The sequence below is a fragment of the Magnolia sinica genome, chromosome 1 (assembly GCF_029962835.1).
Source record: "Magnolia sinica isolate HGM2019 chromosome 1, MsV1, whole genome shotgun sequence".
Classification (NCBI taxonomy): Eukaryota; Viridiplantae; Streptophyta; class Magnoliopsida; order Magnoliales; family Magnoliaceae; genus Magnolia; species Magnolia sinica.
Genome location: NC_080573.1, coordinates 2,121,763 through 2,140,786, shown reverse-complemented (window position 1 = coordinate 2,140,786; position 19,024 = coordinate 2,121,763). Strand labels below are relative to the sequence as shown.

Sequence of the window (19,024 nt, the reverse complement as noted above, 5' to 3'; positions counted from 1 at the left end):
GTGTTTTCGGTAGGGCTGAATTCTGGCATACGTTGCGAAATTTAAGGGGGAAACCTTAAATACGGATTGGATATGGTCACTACATCACAGTGGACCCCACGTAAGGCGTTGTTGAATAAGCTCATTCAACAAACGGTGTAGAGGAACCGGTCGTTTGGCAATAATGCAATGCAAGGATATTTTGGTAATAAGGAAGAAAAGGGTATTTTGGTCATTTTCTCAGCACTTTACGTAATGGGTGTGTTAGATCCAGGCTATTCATCAGGTAAATCGCACCGTCCATTTGGGGATCCAGTCATCATGGCTTACGTGGACCATTCCTGCTCTGGTATGGCCTACTCATAACTGCAACAGCCCTATTTTCGAGGCAAAAAAACAAATGGTGGGACACACAAGATGAACGGTCCAAATCTTTTCACAGATGAACGGCCCAGATCTCCCCATGTGGAAAAGATAATATGGAGATAAAAGGATATGAGTGGAGATACTCTAAATCCATTGAAGCTATCCCATTGGTCAAACAGAAACGGAATAATCTCCACCACATATTCCATCCCTCAATACCCACCACCCTTTCTCTGTCCCTCCCTCAATACATACATTCACTTCCCTTGCTTCCACACTACTCCACTTCCACAACAACACAGAGCTCCAGGAGAGAATCCACACCGTCCAATCTCTATCAGACAGTTTTTATCGGACACCCAAATCGACGGTAGAGATGGCAGCGACTCTAACGGCAGCATCAGCCAGCTCCGGTTCCCTTCGCAAATCGTTCTTGGGCCAGAACAAGGGAGCCAGTGCAAATCCCCTCAGAGAGGTTGTTTCTATGGGAAATGGAAAATTCACCATGGTAAGCTCCCCTGGAACACATCCATTTCTCACTTGTATGCTGTGTTCAGTGTATGATCAGGACCATTGATCTGGTGGGCCAAAAAAAGCCTAACATGTTACCGTTGGATAGAATCAGACCATCTAATCTTTTTGAATTTTGCCCATTGAATCATGCATTTGGCAAGTAGCCCGATTTCCTGCATTTTGATGTATGGCCCATCTAAATGGTGGACAGTCAAATAAATGGTCCTGGCAATTCTAGACCACTTGATTAAATCACCCATCTTAATGAATTTGTGTGATGATTTATGTTTTAATGGTGATAGGGGAATGAACTATGGTACGGTCCGGATCGGGTCAAGTACTTGGGACCCTTCTCTGCTCAGACACCATCATATCTCACCGGTGAATTCCCCGGCGACTATGGATGGGACACCGCCGGATTATCCGCCGATCCTGAAGCATTCGCCAGGAACAGGGCTCTCGAGGTAATTTATAAAGATCTGTTCTTCTTCGTCGATCAGTAGTCAATAGCTTAATGACAATTGGTGACAATTTTTCAATTATTCTCTCGCCATAAGTTCGCGTTTGGATGCACAAGCGAAGAGAATTGCAAGAATACTTATGCTTCTCATGTTCATTTTAAGTAGCTCACTAATCACACTAACTTTCATGTCTAAGAGGGTGTTTGGTTATGCCAAATTTCATGAAATATCATAAATTTTGCACCAAATAGGCTGATTAGTTATCAAATTTGATGATATTTGGTGCAGCCAAACGTGCACCGACTTGCAATTTAGAGTATCGTAATTGGAATTGAATTTGATGGTCCATCCAAACACATTCCAAAGCCAACCGAAACACTTCATATTTTAAAGTAGATGTTCTCATTGTTACTGTGATTAAGTGAAATCACATTAAGGTCAAGCAGTCTGTAAGTATCACATTATTTTGGAAGGTAATGGCCAAATAAACCAATCACAACCATCCAATATTGATCTGACAATGACCAACTGGTGGGCCCCGCAGTTACCAACCCCCCAAATCAAGATTATATAATTGCATGGAAATTCTGGTTAGGTAAGCATATAACAATGAGATGATAAGCTGTGAATGAACGGTGACAGGTGATCCACGGCCGTTGGGCCATGCTTGGTGCACTGGGCTGCATAACCCCTGAAGTCCTTGAGAAATGGGTGAAGGTGGACTTCAAGGAGCCTGTCTGGTTCAAAGCTGGGGCCCAGATCTTTACTGAAGGTGGGCTCGACTACCTGGGCAACCCCAACCTGGTCCATGCCCAGAGCATCTTGGCAGTACTGGGCTTCCAAGTTATCCTCATGGGCCTCGTCGAGGGCTACCGCATCAACGGTCTTCCAGGCGTCGGAGACGGTAATGACCTCTACCCCGGTGGGACCTACTTCGATCCACTCGGCCTTGCCGATGACCCCGTTTCCTTCGCTGAGCTCAAAGTGAAGGAGATCAAGAATGGCCGGCTTGCCATGTTCTCCATGTTCGGATTCTTCGTCCAGGCCATCGTGACTGGCAAGGGCCCACTCGAGAACCTCTTGGACCACCTTGAAAATCCTGTGGCTAACAATGCATGGGTCTATGCCACCAAGTTCGTGCCAGGCTCTTAAATGTCTCTTGGTTGTTCACTCCCTTGTTTTTGAGAGCACAAGAAAATGGGAAGTGTGTGTAGATTATCAATGTACTATGGTTTCAAATGCTAAATTCAGCAGTATATTCATCCATTTTATAATGTTTGATCTTCAGATGAATACATAATGGTGATGGTATGTATCTTACTGGCATCATGGGCCAACCAACTCTAGAGGTGGGGCACATTTGGATGATTCAGACCTTCCATTTAGCGGGCCACTTCATAATTGGACCACAAGAAAACCCCCCCTTCACAAAATTGGGGATATTTCTATAGTCATTGACTACAATCTATGAAGATCATTTTCCATCTAGCTTTTGGATATGATGGGAATGATTGAATTAATTTAGGTATCATATCATCCGGTACCAATAGTGGGCCCCACATTGACGCATGTGTTTTATCCACACCATCAATCCATATGCGCCCTTTACACATGACAATTAAGTTGCATATGCATCATTGTTGTCATATTGTACAGGTGGTTGTGTGCAACCTAAAGGGCCTATGTGCATATGCAATCGCATAATCACAAATGCCGTCGCAATCCCTAAAAAATTTACATTTTTTCATCACATAAGTGATGGCATACCTGCATAAGCAATTACACAAGTGCGCATATGCCATCGCATAATGGCATCTGCTATGGCATAAAACCGTATATGCCACTGGTTATAAAACCGCATATGCCACTCCCAAGATAGCATATGCTCTTGCACATGACAAAACTAATATGCATACAAGTGATTGGCACCAAGTTGTGAAATTTGGTCTGTTGATTACAATAATTTCATGGTCCACCAAATGCAAGTTTCACTTAATACCTAATTTTTTCAAAGGAAGAATGTAATCCCAAACATGGGATTGGACTGTCAAAATAGCATGGTATTTCCAGACATGCAATCATTGTGTAATAATGATGTTAATTCCATCTAAGGTAATTCCATACCATTTAATCCCAGGTTCCAAACAAGCCCTTAAGACACCTATGGCATCTGCATCTCCACTGAAAATGTGAAATCCTATTTGAAAAGGGTGTTTGGATGTTACAATATTAACATCGGCAGATCAGCCATTGGCACCATAGGCCACGGTTCTGGTTTCTTCTTTATTTTAAGAAATGAGCTTGCTTGCCATTTCAGGCCAATTCGACAGGTTTTCTACATTATATTCAGTTCAAAGAGTTGTCCACAAGATGTCGTCTGCACTTTCCAAACAAACTGTTGGTGGATTTGTCATCAAAACCTTCTCTTGTGGGCACCTAAGGGGGGTTGTTTGGCTCTCTGAAACTTATAAAAGGGGCCTAAAGAATTCATTTCCAGGAAACTAAATCCCTGAGAAAGATATTGTGTTATGTTTGATATGCTGGAAATATAATTCTCCGGAATCCAGGAACCGTCTTTGGGTATTGAGAAAGAGCTGACAGGAATTCCACTGCACATGTACCATTTAATAAAATAAATAAAAGCATTTGGATGGAATCCATTTCCTCGGAATTTGTAAGCCAAACTCTGGCCAAGAGTAAAAGAAACAGCACAAAGGCCAGAATCGTTTTCCAACAGACTAGCCCAACATTTCCATTGATCATTCAGATGACAGTTCACATTAAAAAATATACATATTAACTCAACAGCCCAAACCCATTAAAAACTTCAAATGCCTCATTAAAAACTTCAACAGCCCTCCCCTCCGAATAACAAAAATGGAAAAATATACAACCCTCTTCTCATGCACCACAAGCATGGCAGCATATGAAGAGCCATAAATAGATGCATCACAGAAACCTCGCGGACAAAAAATGAATGGTGTCTTGCACACCCTTCCAGCGGTTCTTTTCACCCATGCTCGAGAAAGAACGAGCTTAGCTTTATATGCATCCCGCCCGAGCAATGCATACCAGCTTAAAAAAGCCAAAAACACATGCCAATGAATCCACGAATGACTATGTTGCCCTTGTACTCCGCTTACCCCACCACTTCTTCCTAACCCTATCCGTTTCAGAGTTCCCAAGCTTATGGAGTGTTGCCTTTGTCTCCCGTAACCGGAACTTGTAATCTTTCTTCCACGTGGCGAATCTGAGCTTCAGCTTCCGGAGCTCCTCATCAGGGTTCATGCTGGATGTTGACTGTCCTGATTTGACCTCGACGAGGAACCCCGCGTCATCATCAAAGACCTGCTTCCGCTGCTCAAATTCCTTAACCAGACGGCCCACCGCATCCTGGACACCATCGGGTTCCCTTGGCCTTCCAATATCAGGAAGGTGAGTGAGTGCTTTTGCAGGCGTGGCGTCAGGAGTGTGCATTTCCATAGACATGGCATCTTCAGAGTCATAATAGTTTGCCACTGGGGAAGCATCCAACCTTCCAGGTGGACTCACCATGTTGGGCGGGCTCACCACATTGTCTGCAACGATGCTCTTCTTGGCTGCTGCTAGACTTGTCTGCATTGGCAGAAGGGTAGTTTGGTCATTTAGTGCACAGCAGAGTTCCAAAGAAATGCAAAACATTAACGGATCTGTAAATGAGCATCGTATTCCGACCACCTCATGGCAACTCAGAATATGTGGGAAATACCATTGATGAAGGTAAAATCTGATAAAAGACCATTCCCAGTCTAGACTATCGAAATCGTGGGCTACCCAAAATGCACTGATCGAAAAATCCGAACCAATGATGTTTCTTTTGTCCATTTGATAGCGACCAACTGGACAGGAGATGGAATCAGTTTATTTTTCAAGGTATGCTCCATCAAGGGGCTCATAATTGAGATGGTCCTGATCAGCATGCATGTATACCACTCGTACCGTGGATAAGTTGCAAAGATACATTATAGTCTAGCCCCTGGACTAACAGTTATCTAACATCAATTTATTAGGGAAAAAGACATGAAATTCAAGAAAATATGGAATTTCTTGAGGAAGAACAGATTTGGAAAACCTGAATTTGATAAGTTCAAGGGAAATGAGATTCACAAACAGTGTTCTTAAGAAGAACTGAAAAAACAACAGAAGGCTCACCTGCAAGGATGTCATCTGTTTCTGCCACATCTCCTCCATGGATTTCATTTTAACCTCGTATTCCAACCACCTCGTCTCATAGTGCTTGAGTTGTTGTTGCAGTGTGGCATTTTCATCTTCCTTTTCTCTGAGCGATGCTTCTGCCTTCAGAACCCGCCTTTGAAGCTCTGCCAAGACTGAAGAGCGGACCTGAACATTCTGCTCAGAATCCTGCCAAAGAACACCACTTATGATTTTTCTTCATTTCAAGCTCAGCATGTTCAAGCAGAATTACAGCATAAAAATAAAAAAATCACATTATTTAACTCATACTACGCCAATCCTCCCCTACCCATGGACAATAGAAAGGAATCCCAGAGGGATAGGGGATGTGGTTAGAGATGAAAGTGGCCCCATCCCCAGCCATCGCTTCTTGGGGCCTACAGGCGCCTGAGAGATGCTACTATAGTAACTGGTTAGCATTGAGGGGCCACATCCAAGTTTTCCAGGCCAATCACTGCCAAAGGAGATTTTTTAAATGTCATATCCTGGGGCCAAAGGGCCAGGGTGAATCAGGCTAAAGCCTAAAATAGTCTGACCATGTCAGGAGAGAAGCAAACCCTTTGGTGGACTCCTTAGAGGACCCACCCAGCCTCATTTGGAAATTATCTTCCATTATTTTGATGTACCTTTTGCTTTTTGAATTAAATAGTTTCTTAAATAAATAAATAAAAAGATATGAACCCGAGTGGAGATTGGCACACACCAAATACACCAACATTTTCCGCATTTGTATTTAGCTCTTTAAGGCTTTTATGATTGTACAGAAGCTCAACAATTTTGTAAGAAAAAAGAAGCAAATCTCTTCCATATTACTAAAAGATACCAACACAAAAGTACCTTCATTTCTGGAAGCTTCTGCTCTGCCTTTCTTTCCACTTTACTCTGCTCAATATTCGATTCTTTATAGCTTTGCAAACTTTCAAAATGCCTCCTAGCTAGCCAACCACGAATAACTACATAAAAAGAAAGAAAATAAATGAAACTATATGTATCAGAGAAGTTACACAGAAGCCACAGAATTCTGCAAGAACTGATGATTTTACCTGACTGCAAAAGAATAATAGTCTTTTGCTGGTCATTGAATGTTTTCCTTGTAATCCGCTGCTTCATATGCATCTGAATGAGAACAACTGCTCTCCACCTTCTTACCAAAAGCTCAAACTCCTTTCTTGCGGTTTCACCCCTGACAACTGCATATGCATACAATATCTGGTTAAAAAACAAAGCAGACGCCTCTATGAATGAACAAAAAATTAACATGCACTAATATATGTATAAAATTTATTTTTTTTGAAAGGTAACATATGAATAAATATAATACTATCACAGTTTGAAATCTGACAAAGGAAAAGTAAAACATTGCAAAAATAAAATAAAATAAATACAACAGCTAATACATGAATATTGACTACTTAACGATGAGACTAGCAAAAGGAGTTTTTGGATACAAAAGGAAGTTCAAATTCAGATAAGCATGTCTCACATGATTGAAGTGTAGTTATTCCTTTCTTGAGCTCTTGGAAATAACAGCGAGCTTGACGACCACGGAAGAATTTCTGAACCCCTAGAATGCCTTGCAGGGTCCGGTGTCTTGTTTCTTCCAGTGTGCCAACCTATAGATGATCAAATCATATAAAACATCAGGCAAAGTTTAATCGAGAAAATACCAATCTATAGCATAAGTACAAGACTTATCCAAAGTTCCAAAGATTTGAACTAATGAACCAACACTCATTCAGCAGATGACCACAAAAACAATAGTTGGACATTTTTACTATAGAAATCTTAAGCCAATTTCAACCTGAACGAATTTTGGTTGTGTAAAATTATTTAGAACACGTGTCCAAGTAATGTGAATAATTGACCTTTACGATGGCTAAGTAATGTAAATAATCAGGCAACCATTTTATATCATAGGTTCTTGAAATGACAGGGTTGACCAATGGCCAAATAAAAGTTTTTATTGCTGGGATTTCATTTGTTAAATGCTAGTTGAATTGAAGGAAAAAAATGGTGAATTGTAAACCCCAATCATAACCCTAGGTCCTATTGAATAAGCAAAATCCACAGAATAGAAAGAAAGAAAGGGAAAAGAAAAAAAGCTTTCCTTTGAATTGACGTTTTCCGCTAGGATTAGAAAGAAATGTGGATTCCGCAAAATTATTTCCATCCTCATCCAGAATTGCAGTTCTCAAGAATATAGTTGTTAGACCTGGAAACTAGCTGCTGGAGTTGGAATATGAGATTTCTGCTAGCAGAACAAACAGGACCCTAAAAATGAAATTCGTTTTCAAACAGTGCTGATGGAAATAATCATTAAAAATTCCATGTCCACACATTCAATACCTTGTGGTTGGACGCTATTCCTCTAGGAAGAGCATTGAAGATAAGTGCAGGCAAATTCCTACAATCAAATCCTTTTAACTGAATTTGGATCCAGTTTGAAGTATAAGAAATATAGCGCTCAAGTAGAACCTTCTTCACAAAAGTCATGAATGAATTGAATAGAATATATCAGAAAATTGACAATCAGAAGATTTCACGATTGTCAATAGTTTAAAGTTATCTTTGACTTAAAGTTAATTTGGTTGATTTTCCATATCTAATTTTTTCCATTCTGACAAGTAATGTTTAGATTTGTATTAATTCTATTTCAATTTCCAGTGCATCATTTTAATGGTAAAAACGTAACTTATAATTAATGGAGCATATAAACTGTGTCAGCAGTGTGAAAACAAAGTTAACAACCATAGTCTTGCCAAATGTAAAGCTGCCACTCAATTATGAGAAACTCTAGGCAAAGATAACCTTCTTAGTGGGCATATGACAAGGTAATAAAGGGATTAACGGGAAGGCTACCTGTCCAGTCCGGAAAAATAACTTTGTATAACCGACTTGATACATATCGGGTAGGATATTGAACTGCTGAAGAATGGCCACCGAAACACTTAATGGATCCTGGGATGTAACATCCTCCAAAAGAAGAAAACCATACCTAAAATAAAACAGGGACATGCGTTAGGAATCATAATGCATAACAACTTCAATACTTTATGAGAAAATTGAAGAATTGAAGTTGGAGAACGCCATCTGTTACCTTCGAGCAAACTGTTGGTGTGTCATTCGAGTTGGATAGCCAGACCTTGCTATCCTAACAACCTCAAGGACTCCACAACATCTGAGCTGCTGCAAGACAAGGTCATTTTCATACATTCCAGGAAGCTGCTTACTGTTTGGCATTATGCATCTGATGAAGTGTGGTGTGGTGTTTTCCAACTGCTGCATCAGTTTGAACAGTTGCCCCTACAAGCATTTCAGAGAATTTAAAATCTGCAGAGGTGAAGAAGAACCTGAGAAAGCATTTCCAAACGCAAATCAAGAGCCCAAATTTATCTGACATGCTAACCAATGTTTTAAAACCCAGACCAGTTTGGACCAGAACCAGTGGCCTATCCAGCCCTGGTCCCTATAGGAACCATTTTTGGAGTTGGACCAACTGGGTCACACTCCAACTGTCAAACCTTTCAGCCAGAGTGACCAGCCTTCATTTTTTTCTGATTTTTTAAGTAATATTGATAAACTTATTGACAATGTCATGGACATGGAAGGCATCCCATTCCCTGTCTACATTTTAAAACATTGATGCTAACTGAGATGTTCTTTCTATCAGTTGTCATATGGAAGTTTTCAGGATTTTTTTTTCAGTAGTATCTGAAACAAGACTGCTTAGATGGATTTGATAAAATAATAATAATAATAATAATAATAAGGAAAAAAAAAAACTCTTCTTCATTCAAACTAGATCTACACTTGCACATTATCTTGTTAAATGCATAAATTTCCTGGGGTTCCTGCCATTCCAAATCTTTGTTTTCAAGTCTTCTCGCCTAGTTGTATAAACGTCTCACAGGTGCCAAACTTTAATGTTAAGAATCATGTTGCTTTTTCTAATTATTTATTTTACACATAAATACCTAAAAACAGGTGACAGATTTTCCTTGGAATTGATTAGAAAGAACAAAGAACCTGCAGTATGTAGGTATGGGTAGGAGTGCTGCATATATGACACAGACTTCAAAAGAATGAGTACATGCTAGGCATCAGTACAGCTTGCTGGAAATAGGTGTAACTTGAGTATGCCCGCAAGGTTGGGCAATACCTTCTTGTGCATATCATGGGAAAATCCTCCAAAACACAAGAAAATTTCTAAAATTGGGTTGCCATGCATAAATGGGTGGAAAGAGAATATTTCTCCAAAAAAAAAATGAGTGGAAAGAGAGTATTTCTCCAAAAAAATGGGTGGAAAAAGAAAATGCACCAATGGAACCATGGAAGTCTTTGGATATGTACTGGTGGTACATCCTTGGCATCAGTATAGCTTGCTGGATATACATTTAGAGTTGTCTGCCCATGACGATGGGTACATACCTTCCACAGGAAATCCCCCAAAGTACAAGAAATATCCTAAAATTGGGTTTCCATGCATAAATGGGCGGAAATGGGCATGTAATGTGCCAAGAGGATGTGCACTAGTGGAACCATGGAAGTGCCTGGAAATGACATATCTTCAGAAGTGATAGGCACATGCCATGTGGCAGTGTTAGATGGCCATTTGAACATAAAACCCCAGTCTCTGAGGATGGAAACATTCACGTCTTTGAAGCAATCAGCCTTCTACCCAAATTTCCAGTACAGGTAAAAAAAGAACAGAAACAGGTGAACAAGACAGGGTTCTATCAGAAACATCCACACTTAAGTTGAAGCAATAAACATTGTACCCAGATTTCCAACACAGGATAGAAAAAGAACAGCAACAGATGCAGATCAATTCAAGTGAGTAGTAAATAACATGTAGGCATACTCTTTAAGTTTGAAAAAACAAAAACAGCATTAGAGGATTTAGAGAACAGTAAATCAGACTTGAATTGGATATAGAAGAGGAAGTAATGACCCCTAAGCATTCAAGCAGTATATTCTCAATTTGTTTTAGCACAAAAAACCAAGTGTGTACCATGATAAGAATCCAGGAAGATGTGGATCAGGTAATCTAATAAAACATCTTCAAAATCAATAAAGAGATCTACAGTTTAAGATTTTGACAACACAAGTAAATTGATGGAATCAGTGAAACAACATTGTATAGTTTTTTCTTTTTCTTTTTAAAAGGTAACCATCACTTTACACCCACCAAATTAACTCTCTAATGACCCTATCATATGCTTTCTCCAAGTAAATAAAGACCATGTGGAGATCCTTCCTCCTCTCCATATATTTCTCCATTAATTGTCTTAGTAAGAAAATGGTTTCAGTGGTAGACCTCTTAGGCTTGAAACAAACTGATTTTTTGATACATTCGTCCTCAGTCTTTGCTCAACAACTCTCTCTCTCAAAGTTTCATAGATAAGTTTAATCCACAACAGTTGGTGTAGCTTTCTCTGTTTCTTTATTCATAGGCACCATAGTACTTTTCCTCTATTCATCAAGCATTTTTTTGATCTTACAATTTTGTTGGACAACTTTGTCAACCAAAATAACCCAATATCTCCAATACACTTCTAAACCTCTATTGGTATACCCTCTTGTCGGAGGGCCTTTCATGTTTTCGTCTTTCTCAAGGAATCTTTCACCTCAAATATCCTTCTCTTACAAAAGTATCTATGGTCTCTAACATCACTTGAGTTTACTATTCCTTTTATCCCCATGCTCCCGAAGTGGTTGTCATCCAACAAGTTCAGAAAATAGCATCTCCACCTTCCATTGATATCATTGTCTTTTCCTAGTACCCTCTAGTTATCGATCTTGATGCATGATGCATTTAACACGATTTAGGTACCTACCCTTCCTCTCTCTCATTTCTTGTAAGTTTGAAAACATCTTTTTTACCTTCTCTTGTCCCCAATCTGTTGTAAAAATCCAAAAACTAGGTAGTGGAAGTAAAAAGGAGAGAAAACAATGTTATTGGAAATAAATTGATGGAAGAAGTGTTATGTGGAATGAGATGATTGAGTGCATTAGGAAAATAGCAAAAGATGTTTTAGGAATATCTAGAGGGAAAAGTCAATCATATAAGGGAAATGTTTTAAATATCATTATCGCATAATGTATCTCACCCTTGGGATACAGATACATATCAGTAATTGCATGGGATTATATCGGTTGTATTGCGTAATGTATCGTTGTTGTTAGGAAACATGAGAACATTGGAAAATTGGTCAAATTTTTCAATGAAACTTCAAGGATTGTTGAAAAGACATCAATACACACTTAGAAATCAATATATTACAAAATTTAAAGTCTATTCATATAATTTATAAATGTAAGAAGACATGTATAGAAACACAAGCAATACATTCAAAAGCAAAAGAAGAATCACTAGATCAGGTTACATACATGTTTGATTTTGTGTTTTGATGCAAAGATTGCAACTGATTTACAAGAAATTGAGAAATTTCGATTTTTTTTTTCCAATTTTCCGCAACTTGGCCTCTCCCCCAAATCTCGAAATTGAAGCTCCAAATCCATGATTTTTTCTTGGAAAACATGAAGAATCATAGATTTGTAATAATTTGACACTGATTTAAAGTGATTTACAGCAAAAAAAAAAAAAAAAAAGGACTGAAAATAAAAAATTGCTCACTGGATTGAATAAGTGGGATATATCGGCACTACTTGAGCGTTTCGTATCGCACAAGTGGCATACAAGATATACCGTGGGATATATCAGCTGACATCATCGATATTTAAAACACTGTATAAGGGTAGTTGGTGGTGGAATGAAGATGTCCAAAAAGCTATTCACAACAAACATTCATATTTCAAAGCCTAGTAAGGGATTAGAAACGAAGGAAATTTTGAACAATATAGAAATGCTAAAAAATTGCTAAGAAAGTAGTAAGTGAGGCTAAGTGATGCAGGATGGATGGCGTAACCTAGGATGATGCAATTAAATCAATTAACAGATTACCGGAGTGACTCAAAGCATAAAATAAAGCCAATCTACTACAAATTTAGAGAAATCAAATATTCAATTAAGCTCAAGTTCAAGAGCACATCACAATCCCACAAAATAGATTCTTAAGGCTTTTAGATTCGAAGATTCACTTGCGCTTTGCTAGGGTATGAATGGATTACGGTTTAAGTTTGGAAATTAAGAAATTAGGAATTTAGGGTTTTATAAAATGCTTGGGTTAGGGTTTTATAAAATCGAGAAGAAGAGAGAGAAGAAGAGAGAGGATCAATGAGGGGGAGGCGATTTGGCTTTATGGACAGGTCCGTGTGGTGTACGGGTGGGGCTAGGTCCATTTGGTCAATGATGAGTTGTGTTGATGATGATGGAGTTAGGGTTTGAGAAAGAATATATATATATATATATATATATATATATATATATATATATATATATTCAATGGAAAAAGAGAGCTTGAGAGAGAGAAGAAAGAAATACTTTGATAGGAATAAAAAAAGATAACTTTGAATCACTCCAACGACTTCACACCAAATTCCATTCATAGAAAGTTTTCTTGGTCAAAAGAAGGAAGGTAGAAAATTTTCATTCAATATGTCCATCATCTTAAGTCTCAAGTCTCAAACAAGTATATACAAGAAAACCTAAGCAAACCCTACGTCTAGAACTATTCTTGACTGTCTGAATCTATTAACAGTCAATATTCAAACATAAATCTCTAATAGCCTAAAATAAAACTGAAAAAATAAAGCAAAAATAAAGATGTGTCACACATCACAAGCATTATCTCCAATGTGCAACAAGTATGTCCAGACGTAATCAACGGCCTGGATGAATGTGGTCCAATGTGTTGATGGCCCGGATGTGCAAACTAGTGTCTGTACACCTAAACCCAAGTCACCTAACATATCCAACAGTCTGAATCACCCAACTGATGTGTCCAAGATATCCAACGGCATGGTCTAACATTTGTAACATCCAGATGTGGTCTAGGTCAGGCTGGGTGACGTCCAAACGGTCCAAAGATGCATCAATCAGTTCCAAATAGGCAACCCACGTGCATCTTCCCATTATGGGGTCTTAAAAAATGTACAACCATGCATGTGGGGTCTTTAACATAACTAAGAACTCGAATTGGATCCATTGAGCCCCATGTAATGATCATCCAATCATAATGAAATTGGGGTTGGAGCCTCAACTCTCCTCATCCTCCGATAAACTCATGTAGGTGCTCGGATGCCCTCATCACTAAGCGTAAAACTTATGATTTCTACGAAAGAGATGCATTAAAGCCTACATAATCCCAAATATCATAAATAATAAAGGCTAATTTCCATGTCTATCATGTCCTCGAAAGCACTTGATAGCATTACTAGAGTTCCCTTCAAAGCCTGGTAAGGGACTAGAAATGAAGGAAATTTTGAACAATATAGAAATGCTAAAAAGATTGCTAAGAAAGTAGTAAGTGGGGCTAAGTGTAAAGCTTATGATTTCTATAAAAGAGATGCATTAAAGCCTACAGAATCCCAAATATCAGAAATAATAGAGGCTAATTTCCATGTCCACCATGTCCTCAAAAGCACTTGATGGCATTAATAGAGTTCCCTTCAATAATGAAAGTGACAGCATCTAAAGGCCGGACAATACCTTGACCTTCCTAAACATCCAAGATTTATGCAACATCAAATCCCACAATGCTGGAGAGCAATGTTGTCTAAATCATTATCGTATCACAATTTGTAGTAGGGATTGAATCGTATTGGATCACAAATCATATCGTAAATTGTAAGATTTTTAAAATTTTGGAAAAAAACATGAAAATTATATCAGAAATATTTTTTTAACTTATCTTCCTTTTGCCATCAATTTGCACTTAGTAATACCAAGTCATGATATCGTTATAGGATTTTTATTCCTTCATTTATTGTCTTCCATGAAATTTCCCTTTAAAAAACATACAAGGGTCCTTTAATAATTTATGTTCTTGTTGCCTTTTTTGATGTAGAATCGCAGTGGGAAAGCGGCCTTTCATATTGTAGACTGGAAAAAAAAAAAAAAAGATATTTTGATTTCTAAAATCATTCCATAATACATATAAGTTAGAGTGATCATAAGCATCCATAAAAACATTACAAGTAGGTCATACATCAATTTGGTGTTTCGACCAATTAAGTAAGAAATCACTCACACACACACACACACACACAAAAAAAACATGATTTAACGTTGAAGAGAATATATATCATTTAATCGGCTTATAAAGAACAAATGAAAATAATTCACATTCTAAACAATTATTAAAGCCCCCACCAATTTAAAAACATAAAATGAAAGCCAAGTGAAGCTTAAAGTAGATGAGAACAAGTATAATTTGAATCATAAGTCGGGATTTGAATCGTAAATCCTAGGATTCAAATCATAGAATCGTAGGATTCATATAAAAAGGGATTTGAGGTTGGGATTCAAATCGTTTTGCATAAGAGTTGACTAAAATCGTATATCGTAAATCATAAATCATAGGATTTTGACAACGCTAATTAGCAAACACCATGGGTCATGCCTATGTCATTCCTTCTTATACCCTAAACCCACTATGAGCACGACACTAATTTTCCAAAGATCAACCATCAAAATTAAGCATTAAGGTACCCAAGAGAGAAGGCTTACATAGAGTTTTTAGCTTTGAACCTCCCTCACACCATCCATTGCACCATTACAATCTTGAAAGTATCCAATTTAGAAGTGCTCCTAAGTTCTCGCCTAATCTCCGCAAATGATAATCATAGACATAATATTTCTTTTAACGTGCTCCATTGAAATGTCTATTATAAAAAATCATCAGACTCCTCCCTTCCATAAACTCCAACAAACTAGCATGTTGTTAGTGATCATCATCATCATCATATTGTCCAGAATCATAATAGAAGGTTTGGCAAAAGTTTGACGCCACCTACCAACTTGACACACCCCTCCTATCCGAAATTGGGACAAACAATGAGAGCACAAAACTCCTAGAGACGTGATGTAATACATTATTACATAGGTTGATTACAATCAAGCACTATCTAATAATCCATTATGTAGGCTGATTACAATCAACGAGCATTCCCATCTTCCACACACTGTTTCGTTCGGCAAAAATGGCCCTCCAAACCACCCATCAGTACAGCTTATCAACATGCCACTCAACACCCACTCAATTCTGAAGGTTTTAAAAAGGTATTCCTACACCATCCTTCTCATTGTTATGACAAATAATATTAACATTTTCCTCACCTTGCCAGCATGGGGGAAAATGTCAGCAAGAAGCATGAAGCGAAGCAGCAACAAGTGTAGGTGCGAGAACAAGAAGCTTATATTTTAAAATGTTAATAAAAAGCAGGTGTTCCAGATATTGCCAATGCAATCATTATTGTTGAGTCAGCATAAAGATAACAGGTGTAAAATAAAATTTACATTGTATTAACGATGGCATCGATAATATCGTTGATATTTCACGATATTTGGATATCCCGAGATATTGCACTAACCCCTCTAGTCAAAGCTAGCCATTCACATGAGAGTTGGGCCATGTCTCCCGAGGTTTTGGAAAACCTCCTTTACCAATGAACCAAAGATCATGTTTCACGAGAGCGAGTGAAGTGCATAACTCCACAAGCCCTTGAGAAGTTGTAGAAATGACCTACTAAGAAAGTTTCATTCAAATGAAAAGAGCAGAGTGAAAAGAAGAGACCAAGGAATTGGCTTCTTTGGATAAGTTGTAAGCGCGATCCATGGTCACACAAGAAAATCAGAATCGGAGCACGCCTGTCAATCTTTGAGCAGGAGTCTTTTGATCTGCCTATGTCAATTCTTCTTCTTCTTTTTTCTTCTTTTCATCTTCTTCTTTTTTTCTTTTTCTTTTTTCTTTTTTTTGGGGGGGGGGGTGTTATCTCTTCCTACAGTGATTTCGACCACTTCTTTTGCAGTATTTAAAAATCACAGCTTGAAAGCGGAAATAGGCCCAAAATCTAAGGTGAAAAAGAAAAGAAAAGAAACAAAAAAACAGAGAGTCCTTTTTTTTTAAAGACACATTAGCATGGATTGCACTAGAAATCCATGTCTATATATGATTCTCATGTATGGATATGCATTTGAGGAAAAAAATCAAATTTTGAGTGGTAGAAAATGGAGAAAATTGGAGCCATAACTTTCTCCATTTTTAACCCTTGAAATAAGATTCCATGTGTGGAAATTTGATATGTGAATGGTAGCTGATCAATCAATTGGTCACAAGTTTTCCTTGCTTGTTAAAACAATATTTTTTAATTATTTAATTAAAAATATTTATTAAAAAAACTGCTCATTTTGAAAATCGATATTGATGGGTGTTGATTGATCTGAAAAAATTATATTACTGAAATTAAAAATATTTTTATTAAAAAAAATCTGTTTATTTTGAACATTGATATTGATGGGTGTTGATTGATGTGAAAAAATGTATATTACTCATGAGTGCAGTCTATCAATCTTTCTATAAGCCGCAAATATTCCCTTTTTTTCAAAATAATTATTTTGAAGTATATAAAAATTAAAGATTTAAGAAAAATACATTTATTTTGAAAACATAATTAAGTCGTTTCATAAATTATTTCTTGTGTGTGTGTGTGGATGGATGGTGGATGTAGGTAGGCAGGCATGTCTGGAAATGGATGAATGTAAGTATTGATGTATATACAGATGGATGGATGCATGACAACTTCAGGCTGCCTCGTAACTGTAGGATTGAGGAAAAGTTTTTTTCTTTGTTGTGTTTAGTTTTTGGATGTATTGTTGTGTTTTATTACTTCCACTGTATGATATTTGAATTATATGAACTCATCTTAGATATAATACCACTGCTTTCGTCCAACAGATCATGTTTTATTTACGATATCGATACATGTTTCCATATCCCAAGCCATTAATACATATCACCCATTTTCTTTAGACTTTTCGGTTTCAAATAAAAGAAACAAAAAGTTCATTAAACAATTATATCTCATACAATTTTATTTCCATGGGTGCATATGTAAGGTTTTACAAAAGAGAAATCATCAATAATTAGAAGTGTAACATGATACAAAGAGGTCTTTCAGTTTAAAACATAATTATGAATATCATTTTTATCATAATAATGCCCCTTTAGTTCAGAAACACATAAGCAAGCACCCTTTACCTTGAATTTTGTCCCGACACTTTGTTTTTGGGAATCAGCAGACTTTAGCCGCCACAGTGGATTCACTGGCTTCTGAGATTGATTAAGCATGTTTGACGCAAATAACTGAGGCAGTTTGCAACTGCATGATGAGAGAAGCTGGATAGAATCAGAGGGCAGAGGATCTCTGTTCTTCTCCAAGAAGCCACTTGTGTTATACAAAACCTGATAATACTCCCGTGTTAGTCATATGAAGCAAACTCACATTGTAACAATGACTGATTGACCTGGAAAAAAAAGGTTTGCAGACTCCAAAGCTCACACAAGAGCCGAGTGAAAAGTTGTAATGAATCAGACACCTCTTGCCCTTATTTACAATGACAGCAAGTCCCCAGTTTCCTATGTTGATCACATTCATGTGAAATTCCTACAATAATTTTCCAAGCTAAAGATAACACATTTTTTAAGAATGTAACTGAGTCAAATCGTTTTACAAAGAGAACATGATATTGCCAAAAAAGAGGGCATTACTGAAAACCAAAGCAATGTGGCAGAGCTCTACATGTTCTTCTATCTTAAATGGATATGGATGGTTAAAATGTGTAATTTTTCATTCTTTGCTATTTTCTGAAGATATTTTGAGATATTTCTCCCATTTTATACGTCCCAACTTGCATAATTTTCAGAGTTCTGTAACCTTTTTTTTACACTTAATTGCATCCTTTACAAATTTTAACGCTATTCTACATCTATCAACCAATATTTCAGGTTCATAACGTCACATCGGAAAATCGCAAGTCGGCCATGTCAAAATATTGACTTGCCAAAATCATGATCTGGTGACGCCAAGTTGAACCCAAACCACAAGTTTGTGAACCTTCCTGAGAAACTGAGCAATCAGAATAACCAACCTCTCCAGCATAATGACGAATGCTGAAAGCCCCTCCCCTTTCCCCTTTGAAGCAGGAATTAACACTCAAGTGCTGTTTAAGCTTATTGGCAAAGGTCAAATCAGTGGCTTTTGGAAAAGTGGACTCTTCATCCAACAAAGACAATAGGCCAAGTGGTCTCTGCAATACATAAAAGACAATATCATTCAAATGAAACAAAATAAACACGCTGCACATGCTATAATGTAATTTAATTATGGCCACGAATCACTAAACAGTATTCTTGCAATCACGCAAAATGAAACACACATGAAACAAAGGATAAAGCTTACAAGCCCCACTAGAGATGAAATATACAGTATTCTTTCAAGATCTCCAGTCGAAGTTGCTGGATATCAAAAGGAAGAAGAGGGGGACTGTCAGACAAGAAGCTTCTGGCGAA

General features: G+C 37.7%; 2 protein-coding genes across 5 annotated transcripts in view; one reads left to right on the top strand and one right to left on the bottom strand.

Annotated features, from left to right (window-relative positions):
- Positions 1-605: 605 nt before the first annotated feature.
- Positions 606-2,585, top strand: LOC131236442 (chlorophyll a-b binding protein 3, chloroplastic). Its single transcript, XM_058233600.1, has 3 exons — positions 606-853; positions 1,161-1,322; positions 1,962-2,585. The coding sequence occupies exons 1-3, from the start codon at positions 722-724 to the stop codon at positions 2,469-2,471; spliced, it is 804 nt and encodes a 267-aa protein (XP_058089583.1). The 5' UTR covers positions 606-721; the 3' UTR covers positions 2,472-2,585.
- A 1,431-nt stretch (positions 2,586-4,016) lies between these two features.
- Positions 4,017-19,024, bottom strand: part of LOC131236414 (myosin-1) — a 35,989-nt gene continuing 20,981 nt past the window's right edge. For 3 of the 4 annotated variants that reach the window (XM_058233559.1, XM_058233550.1, XM_058233575.1), the window contains 9 exons: positions 18,604-18,762; positions 17,714-17,917; positions 8,650-8,855; positions 8,412-8,547; positions 7,036-7,165; positions 6,596-6,742; positions 6,390-6,505; positions 5,511-5,720; positions 4,017-4,934 (listed from right to left, as the gene is read on the bottom strand). In XM_058233559.1, coding sequence (XP_058089542.1) covers positions 4,437-4,934; positions 5,511-5,720; positions 6,390-6,505; positions 6,596-6,742; positions 7,036-7,165; positions 8,412-8,547; positions 8,650-8,855; positions 17,714-17,917; positions 18,604-18,762 — 1,806 coding nt within the window. In that variant the 3' untranslated portion in view covers positions 4,017-4,436. The remainder of the gene's footprint in view (positions 4,935-5,510; positions 5,721-6,389; positions 6,506-6,595; positions 6,743-7,035; positions 7,166-8,411; positions 8,548-8,649; positions 8,856-17,713; positions 17,918-18,603; positions 18,763-19,024) is intronic. The other variant, XM_058233567.1, reaches the window with a different exon arrangement.

Excerpts from the sequence above, each read along its gene's own strand:
- LOC131236442 (XM_058233600.1), top strand. The coding sequence starts at position 722 with ATGGCAGCGACTCTAACGGCAGCATCAGCCAGCTCCGGTTCCCTTCGC. Across the intron at positions 854-1,160 it reads GAAATGGAAAATTCACCATG|GGGAATGAACTATGGTACGG; the intron begins GTAAGCTCCCCT and ends TAATGGTGATAG. Across the intron at positions 1,323-1,961 it reads CCAGGAACAGGGCTCTCGAG|GTGATCCACGGCCGTTGGGC; the intron begins GTAATTTATAAA and ends GAACGGTGACAG.